The sequence below is a fragment of the Episyrphus balteatus genome, chromosome 1 (assembly GCF_945859705.1).
Source record: "Episyrphus balteatus chromosome 1, idEpiBalt1.1, whole genome shotgun sequence".
Classification (NCBI taxonomy): domain Eukaryota; kingdom Metazoa; phylum Arthropoda; class Insecta; order Diptera; family Syrphidae; genus Episyrphus; species Episyrphus balteatus.
In genome coordinates, this window is record NC_079134.1 from 23,386,042 (window position 1) to 23,396,273 (window position 10,232).

The 10,232-nt window shown below is 32.3% G+C and overlaps 1 protein-coding gene and 1 non-coding gene across 7 annotated transcripts in view; one reads left to right on the forward strand and one right to left on the reverse strand.

Annotated features, from left to right (window-relative positions):
* Positions 1–10,232, forward strand: part of LOC129909772 (dedicator of cytokinesis protein 9) — an 87,885-nt gene that overhangs the window by 68,615 nt on the left and 9,038 nt on the right. For all 6 annotated transcript variants that reach the window (XM_055986855.1, XM_055986848.1, XM_055986871.1 and 3 more), the window contains 5 exons: positions 2,634–3,064; positions 3,126–3,429; positions 3,486–4,596; positions 4,657–4,910; positions 4,979–5,314. In XM_055986855.1, the coding sequence (XP_055842830.1) occupies positions 2,634–3,064; positions 3,126–3,429; positions 3,486–4,596; positions 4,657–4,910; positions 4,979–5,314 (2,436 nt within the window). The remainder of the gene's footprint in view (positions 1–2,633; positions 3,065–3,125; positions 3,430–3,485; positions 4,597–4,656; positions 4,911–4,978; positions 5,315–10,232) is intronic.
* Trnaw-cca (transfer RNA tryptophan (anticodon CCA)) lies at positions 7,675–7,746 on the reverse strand. Its single transcript has one exon. It is a non-coding gene; the product is annotated as a tRNA-Trp (tRNA).

A 10,232-nucleotide genomic window follows, 5' to 3' on the forward strand; every position in this document is an offset into this window, starting at 1 on the left:
TGATTTTTCAATCGTCAGTTAGACTATCAGAAGTATAAATTTCAATATAAAAAAAACTTTTATTCCTAGGAATAAGCTCTATCTGAGGTTTATCTGACTATTGAAAAATTGGCCCTAAGTCAAAGTTAAAAAATAAAAAAACTTGTTTAGTAAATTTACTATTTAGATTGATATAAATAGTTCAAACACAACAACTAAGTTCTTAGTATTTCGGTTCAAACATTTCGTGTTTTTCGCAATTTTCCAACATACAAAATTAAAGTTGGATTCAAAGTTCAGAAAATAATTTTCTGCATCCATACCAAAGAGCTATAAAATCAGATTGGCTTTAAATCACCTTAGTGAAAAAGATTAGTTTTACTTTGCTTAATTCTAACGAAAACACAGATTTTGTTTCCGTCTCGCTGGTGTTAAATAATGAATTTTTTCATTACCCACAAAATCTGGCTACCTGAAAGCTGACAAGACACACTTAAGCGAAGTCACGTGATCAATTACTTAATCATTAGATTCTGAGCTTAAATCGATACACCATTCCTTTAATGCTTCCACGAAGCATTCCAATTCCAACTCGTTATATAAAGGTGTACCGCACTTTTTTATCATTGTCCTTCTTCATTTGAATACTCCAAGCTTTCAATGGATTTATAGCATATTCAGTGTGAAATTATTGTAGGACCAGCGAAAACCCCATCCGCACCCGCTTAACCAAGTACCAATAACTAGGTATCAGTTAAAAAAAATTGTTTAAGTAAAATAAATGTACTTTTGAATAACAATCATAATCGGAAAAATCAAAAGTGAAGACGTTTTTCCGACCTAAATTCCTAATGACTGATCTTGCGCCTTATTGATAGTATTAGCGAGCATAAGATTAAAAACGTTAAGATTCAAATGACATAATAGCTAAGATGTAATCATTGCGATTTGAGGAATCATTGATGTTGTTGTGAAACCTAATAATTGGCTCTTCTATTCTCTTGGTAACAACATCAAAGCAGTAATGTTTATATACTTGTAGATCTTCAAATGTTACAGTCATGATTGCCATTGAACGGCAACTTAATACCAAATGACTGTCACACATTGTTGCAAAACTTTTGCCACTGCAAGGGCCTATTTCTTATCGATCTACTTACTAGACCTACATCAACTAAATCAATAACTTTAAACATCAAAAGGTGCGCCCAATTGGACTTTCAAAAGATTCGATGGGAAACATTATTTGTTTTGTAGGTCGTTAATTTAGTTTAATGAAAAACAATAATTTTTGTAAGCACTGGTATGCTGTTCAATCGCCCTTCCAACTGTTTATAACCTATTACACATTTCCTGTTTTATTAGCAAATATGAGCTTGACGTTCTTTGCCGAACTTGGTACAAAATGTCTTAAGACATTTGCCGGGTTCAACGCAGGCCAACTTAACCTAAGTTCTGAATTTTTAGAAGCTTTGATTAGTCAGCACCAGCACCAAATTTCACATACCTAACTTTTTATGACACCTGACCAATGAAAGCCTCTAAAACTCAGAATTTAAGTTCAAACGGTCTGCGTTGAACCCAGCTATTATAAATTTAATAATTGTGTGAAATGTAAACTTTTTTTTGTAAATTTTACAATCCTATCATATTTCAATCAAATTAGTTTTGGGTTGAACAAAATTACAACTTTGTTGACGTCAGAGAGTCGTCAACGCATTGACCGTGTAATCCTAGCTGTGGATGGTCAACGAAATTTTTCAACGCGTTGAGATAGCCACCAAAAACAATAATATCTTCAATTTTTCAGAAAGTAACTCGTTCACCGAGGTCGTTGACCCTCTAATCCTAGATAACTGTCTCTTCGAACCTATTGCAAAGTAATTTCAAATCGGTGTAAGCTAATTTTTTGTTTTTTATTTCTGATCGCCAAAAAACTCAAAATACTCGAAACTTATTTTCATAATAATGGTCTTTCTTAATATTAATCACGCTTAACTCAATGCCAAAAACTTCAAATTAAAAAAAGCTTTTTGCAAATCTCAAAAATATGACTGTACGAGTCTTATAATTGGCTTATCATTTTATGTTTAGAACTATCCGAAATTGTATTCCAATAATCTTTTATAAATATTTCAAAAAATAATTCTTCTTTTTCATTTTTGTTTTGTCAACAAATCTTTTAAAACCAAATACAACAACAAAAAATCTGGTCAATTCATAAGACGCAATTCACATCGTTAACAACTCTATTCCTTTTATTAATTTATTCTTTCAAATAAAAAAAAAAAAAAAATGATGTGTCAACTGTAATCCAACCCTATAATAAAGCACGGTCCTAATCACATCCAACCAACATCGCAATATAATGCTTGCCTCTTCATGTAACACGTAACGAAAAAAATAAACGAAAGAGAAAAAACAATATCCATTTAAAAAAAAAATTACCCAGATTAAAATTAAATTGATAAGAGTCACTACATTCAGATTGAAATGACACACTTTTCAATTTACAACTATGTACACTAATGTACAACCTACTAGCTACTACCTATACAAACTATCATGTCACGCAACGTTGCCTTTTTATTTAATTAAATTTAATACTCTATTTCGCATTTATTCTTCTCTTCTACTCCATCCCATCCAAACAGGAAGTTGTATTGCCACGTAAATTTCGCACAATCTCGAGTACAATACCAAAATTTAGCGCACCACCAAATACAACAATTATCACGCACAATAATAATGTGTCATCATCGCACAATGGAAGTATTTCTTCGTCCCAACAACAAAATGGCAATGGTAATCTATCCAGACAGAATTCACAATCGTCCACACAATCATCCTCCTCTCCGAATGGTTCATTAGGATCAATTACTTCACCACTATCAGCGACTTCTTCATCATCGTCGTCGTCGAGTTCGACTTTGAAGACAAGCACCGGAACGATAAGTCAGAGGCCATCATCACCAATCGGGGGGACGTTGCTAACCCGACAGGCACTGTATACGTATCAAACGAATAATCACTTGGTCCATTATAAGTACAGTACTTATGGTGGAACTTGTCATGATCTTCCAAAGTAAGTTACTTCCTTGAGTTCCATTCAAATTCTTTAATTGAATCTTCTTCTTCTTTTTTAGAATCATTCCAGCAGAACAATTAAAGGAAGAACTTTATGAAATCGATGCCGATCAGGATCGTATCGATGAACAAATGACGAGGTCACAGGCTGATTCCATAACCAAACAAGGTTATCTTTTAAAAGGTCCCGACACAAGTTCCGATCGAATGTTTGCCAATATTGGTTCAAAGTCCTTTAAACGGAGATACTGCTATCTCCGTCAAGAGGTCGATGGAACCTACATTCTGGAACTGCACAAAGACGAACGACAGGGTGAGGCAAAAGCTACTATTGTCATGGATTTTTGTACCGAAGTTGTACAGGTAAGATGCCTTTGACCCAATTTTTAGAACCCCTAACTTAGTTTTGTAACTTTCAGAATCCAAAACGAAGTCGCTTATGTTTTGAGCTACGCATGACCGCAGGACACAAATCCTTCACCCTGGCCGCAGAAAATGACGAAGATTTTAAAGACTGGCTGTGTAAACTGTCATCGGTTTTGCAACAAAACAAAATCCAAGAAGACAAACGTGTCTCCAGTTTGGAACGAGCTCCACCACCTAGTCCAAGTACCATGATGTTTGGTACCCTCAAAGGTCTCGATCAGAGCATGAATCCTCAACTAATAAAATATGGTCGTGAGACTGACATATCAATTGCCCAAGCTCGAAGAGAAAACAGACGACGACTGTTTGCATGTTATCAGTCTCCCAGTAAAGCCACAATTACTGATCATGTAGACCAGTATCGTGAGCAATTTGGCCAACGAATACTTGTCACTTGTAATAGTTTGAAATTTCGACTACAAAATCCCACGTGCGAAGGGGAAAAAGAATCTCTGTGCCAAGTTGAACCTTATATAACGAGTTTGGCTTTGTATGATGCCAAAGCTGGACGAAAATTGACTGAAACATTTTATTTTGATATAAATTCGGAAAATGTCAAAGATATGCTCCCGAGTCATTGTTGTGGGCCGAAAATTGAAATGAATGGTAGTGGACCGAAAAAAGTCATGAATGGTGTTGATTTGCCATCTGAATTGGCCAAGTTACCTGAAGATTGGCTAACTTATCCAAAACAAGCTATTCTCAGTGTGACAACTCCTCATCCTGATGTCTTTTTGGTCGTTAAGATCGAGAAGATTCTTCAGGGTGGGATTAATCAATCTACAGAGCCATATCTCAAAGCTGCAAAGGATCCCAAAGCTGGTCTGAAACTCCACAAGTCGGTCAGGTCGTACTCCCAAAAGATTGGACACTATCGTATGCCATTTGCATGGGCTGCTAGACCATTATTCCGACTCTACAGCAGTGAATTGGATACAACAATTGAATTTCCTGCGATATATCGACAAGATGCCAATCGATTGAAGGACGAAGAGCTGCTAAGGCTTCTGGCCGAGTACCGGAAACCGGATAAATTTAGTAAACTAACTGTGATACCCGGATGTATTAAGATCGATATTGAAGGAATATCGGAACTGCCAAATAGTAAGTCACAGAGTACCCTTATAAACCCTTTATTGACCATTTTTTCTATTTTTTTTTTAGATTCATTGACAACAACACTGGCGCCATTAAAGCCATTTCCTATGCCGCCAGTAGTTGAGCCAACATTGGAATTATCAGAATTCCAAAGCACCTCAGAACGTGATATAAATCCTTATACAACATTTGTTAATCACTTTTTTGTCTATCCCATTGGACTATCATTTGATAGTCAGAAAGTATTTTCAAGAGCTCGCAATATAACGGTGATTATTGAACTCAGAGAAACGGATGGAGATGATTCAAAAGCACTTAAAGTATATACAATACCCTCCTCAATTAGCATACCATAGAAAATTTTCTTTCATTTTATCTGTCTCTATAGTGCATTTATGGGCGACCAGGACAAGATTTATTTGTTTCACAAATAGCCTGTCCGGTATTGCATCACAGTACAACACCAACATGGTATGAAGAGATTAAATTGCGCCTGCCATTGCATCTAACACAACAGCATCATTTGCTCTTCTCATTCCTACACGTTTCGTGTAATCTGGCAAAGAAACGCGATACGAATGCTTCATTTGAGACGCCAGTAGGTTATGCCTGGTTGCCATTGCTGAATAAGGGAAAAATTAATTTAGAAGAACAAATATTGCCAGTGGCTGCTACGCTGCCCAGTGGATATTTGTCCATTCAGCCACTTGGTTTAGGAAAGGGGGTAAGTGTTAACTTTTGTAGTGGATTTTTTTTTTGCTTTTGTATTGGGGAGGAATTTTCTTTTCTCGTTTTTTTGTTTTGTTGCAGTGGAATATTTTTTTTTTTTTTATTTTTTGTAAAATCCTTATCCATATGATAAAAGTCTATAAATATCAATTGACATACTTCTCTCTATGTGAGAGAGATGTGTTTTTTTTAGCATATTGGCACGTTTTTCATTTTCAGTGGGTGACGTTCCTATGTTGATGTTGTTTATTTGCCTTTTTTTTTTTGTTTTTTTTTTTTTTTGTATTTTTTAATCAAAGTGGATTCCATTGATAATGATGTTGTTGGGGGAATGAACTTAAGCAATATTGATTGAGTCAGATGCTTTTAATAAGTTGTTGTGTATCGAATGGAGGTGGTCATCAAATGCTTATTAAAATTCTTTCCTACAAAGTGCGTCAAACTTTTTAAGTTGAAAACATAGAACGGTTTTTAAAAAGAAAAATAATCAATATCATTGACATTATTGCAATATTCTTCAATATAGTTAGAAAAAAAAATGAACGCTTATCAGGAGGATGGATATTTTTTTGAATCACAAAGAAAGAAAACAATTTTTTCTTATCATGGCATGCACTGTATGTGTATATTTGCCAGGTTGGTCTACCATACAAAAATTATGGTTTCTTTAACACCTGTAATATGGATACCAAATCTGTTATGATTTTGAATTCGTTATTAGTGGAGTTGTCGTTAAAACTGTTAACTAAAATTTTATCCTAGTCAGTTAACTGCATGGGGTATGGGTGGTTATGAAATAGTGGGGTCAGGTTTAATTAAATGAGTACTATCTTGACCGTTCCCTACAAATCTGCTTCATTCATCATCTTGACATGCTTCCACAGGTTTGTGATTTACCATTTATCCAGATCGTTTTTGTACAAGTACTAGTGTTAATACATTGAGAATACCCTCTTCGCTTGTACAATTTTAATTTTATTTGTTCATGTATGAACTAATTATGAATTACAGTAGATATGTACTTAGTAATTGCCAATTACAAAGTCTAAATGTAAAGTACCTTAAAATAGTACATATAGGGGAACTTTTAAGTTGATATCGCAATGTGTTTTTTTTTAAATTATTTATCGGTTCCATATTAATGTTGTCATTTTTATGAGTAAAATGTTTGAGGTTCAAAAATGTGTGTTTTTAGTAAAATTCTCTCTGGATAAAAAACTACTTTTCGAACCGTTCAATAATGGTTTCAAGTATGAAACCCAAAAGGACACAAGATATTTACACTATACAGGAATCCGTTCTGTTTCCGATTCTCTTTCATATTTTTATAAATTATCTGATTTCTGAAACTTTTAGTTTTAATCTAATGTTTTGTGAGGGTATTTATAAGAACTTTTGTTCTTCCTAAAAAAAAGCTGTTAACATATTTCCGATATGTTTTTACTTTCCAAGATACCTTGAGTTGAAGTTAGTGTGTGTTAGCCCAGGCAAAATAGATTTTTTCTAGGAAAAAAATTGTAACAGGCTGATTTTTGGTATATACAGCTTAGTGTTAGGGTGGTTTACAATCTGTGAAAAGTCCTGAAGTTTCCTCTGTCCGCTAGTCCCATTATAAGGGGTCAAAGGTCACAACATTTTTTAACAACGGTAGGTTTTAGACAAAATATATGTTCTACAAAATTGTAGATGAATTTATTTTTCTTGTACCACGCACCGTTTAGAAATTATATCACTTCAAACACGCATTATGTTTTTCTCGATATTTTTAATAATATTCTTACCGGATTAATAAAGGAGATTATTGGGAAGATTTTAACAGCTCTTGAAAGGAGGAAATTACTTTTATTATAAACCGTAATAAATTATGTTGAAACAAATTTCGTCACAATATAGCATAACCTCAAAAACAGTCAAATGTTTTTTTTTTGCATTTTCTAACGGTAATATTTCAAGAACTAACAAAGATAAAATAATTTTGAATTCAGCTCATCAAATGCAATATTAATTTTGTTGGCCTGTGTTAATTTCAGCCGCACTGCACGAATGCAGAACCCCCATTTATTATAACCTCCTTTTTGAGTTCTTAACTTTAAAACTAATGCGGTAACTCCTTTTTAACGAATAACTATTTTCCTGATGCTGGTACTAATACATCATATTAAATGGCGACAGCAAAAACTGATAATCTTTCGAGTAATGAAATACCTAACCCGTTTTATACTATAATATTCATAAATAAAAAAAGAAATTATTTTCTTAGAAAATATGAGATTTAAATATATGTAATAAAAAAGTATATCTACGAGTTTTTTTATTTTCTATATTTAAAAAAAAAATTTAAAAAAAAACATCTTTTGACCCCGACGTGATTTGAACACGCAACCTTCTGATCTGGAGTCAGACGCGCTACCGTTGCGCCACGGAGTCTTGTTGACTGCTAGTACTTAATTGACTATAAGTAATGTCATTTGTTTACTCAAGCATGAGAAGTAAACACTCAAAGGAAATTTACAAAAATAAGAAATAAGGTAGATAGATACTTATTTCACCCCTATCACATACCTACGAATTTATCAATTTAAATCAACCATTAAAAAATTATATTTTTTTTTTGTAAAAAAAGAAAATAACTGCATTTTGAATAAAAAAAATGTATCCATGGGATTTGTGTTCTTGAAAGATAACTAAAAGAGTCAAGTTGCAAGTGCAAATGCGATTAATGTGATACATATTAAACGCATTTATGATTGTGAATTCAAGGTCACTATGGCATCAGTAGAAACTTGAAGCAAAACAATGCATTGTCGTTTATTGTGTGTTATCTTTCTTTGTCGCTGTCCTTGCAATTTCTTTCCATATACCTAGGTATGTTTGAATGATTAGGGCGGTTCTTATTTTGAAAAGTTTTTGGGCTCATGTTAGAAATAAATGAAAAAATATTTACTTCATTCTAACCCGTGCCTCCAAGCACCAAGCAACAAAATGGAAATAGCATTTGTTTTGCTCCTTGGCTTGGACACAAAATTGTAATTGAATCATCAGTTGTCAGAATAAGTAAGTCTTCATTGGAAAACTTTTGGAAAAACGCAAAAAAAAACTGAATCGGGTCCTACTTTTTTTGTTTTTTTTTCTGATGCTTGCTCCAATCGACACAACACTCTTGAAATACTATGCATTCAAAAAAAAAAAAAAATAAAAATTCAAACAAAAATTTAATACCTTATCTCCGACTTTTAAGAACAGAATAAACCCTGGGTTTATTCTTTCCTTCCAACTTATATGTAACTTCGACAGCCAAAATATTTTTTTTTTCGACTTAGAAGATGTGCCTACGTCTAAAGATGCCATTTTCATCAAAAAGTTATTTTCGAAAAAAGTGGACTTATTCTGTTCTTACAACTGATGATTCAATTAAAGCTTGGCATTCTTGAACCTTATAGAAGTACCTATATTTTCTCTGGAATTTGTAAAGATTTTTATATTTTTGATGTTAGGTAGGTACGTGAAAAACCATGTTTTTTTCTCAATTTTTTTTATTACTCAAATATTTCAAATATTGTATTAATATTTGGCTTATAATCAAATGTTAATTTTATTTTATAATTGTTTTTTTTTTTAGTATAAAATAAATAGTATTTTATTTTATGAAATTCGAAAATTATAAGAGCGATACAACTCCTCCAATTAAAAAAAAAAAAATATCATACAAAAAAACACATATTAAAGGAATAAATCCAGAGGCAGCCTTATTCTGCCATTCGATTCAAAAATCTCTCGATTTTCTTCATTAGTTATGATAAATTCGGCTTTGAAAATGTCTGTTTTCCCATGGCAGAGCGTTGCTTCTGTTTCTTTTTGAAATTTTTAAGAAAAACAATTAATTATAAATTATTATTTGAGAGTTTGACGTGAATCGGATAGCAGAACAGGTACTTATTTTTCAGCTTATTTTTAAATATCAGAACGAATTCCAAATATTTTTTTTTGTATTTTCTAACATTTTCCATTTAGCAATTTTTTTTTTAATTTCTAATCTATCAGCATAAGCATTTTTTTATGATCGACTGGCTTAAAATTGCATGCCTAGTCTTACATACATATCTAAAGTCATTTAGTAAGTTACAAAGTGAAAAAATCAGTCCGTTTTTTGGCTTAGTAACTTACTAAAATGGCTTTAGCAATAAACTTAATTATATTTATTAGACTGTGCCAAAAAAAAAAATATTTTTTTTTTTTTAAAGTTACTTCGAAAATCTTGTTCAGGATGATGAAAAAAAAATTTGGTGAAAATTTGAGCCGTTAAAAAAAATTTTAAGAGATCTATCATCGGTGTTTTTTATTTTTATACATGATATGATGTTTTACAATAGAACTGCTAGACTATCAAAGTAAAAAAAATTTCTGTTCATTTTTTCTTATATAAAATTAAATTTCCTACAAAAAAGATCTAATTGAAAATTTTCGTCAGACGAGCCGTATTCGAGTAATTAAGCTTTTTAAATCGAAGTGTTTTTTCAATTTGACTGTTTCACTTTGGAATTTTGTGATGAGCAAATAAGTGAATAGAAAAATAAAACCACGATAGATTCTTATAGGAAATTTAATTCTCTACAAAAAAGGTCTTGTAGTAATTTTCCCTAAATTGAGTTCTAAAGAAGTTATTCACGATTTAAATCAAGAAAAAATCAAAAAATCAATTTTCAATTTCAAAATTTTCTAATTCACTGAAAATTCAATATTTTCAAATTAGCAAGATGTTTTCTTGTAGGGACTTAAACGTTCTATAAAAAGTTCCTTGGCAGCAAATTAATTGCTTTAACCGTTTAGAAGATAATCGTATTCAAATCGCAATGCATACTTGTCATAAGAAAACTATTGAAATCAGTGGGCATTGGTTTTGATACGAATATCTT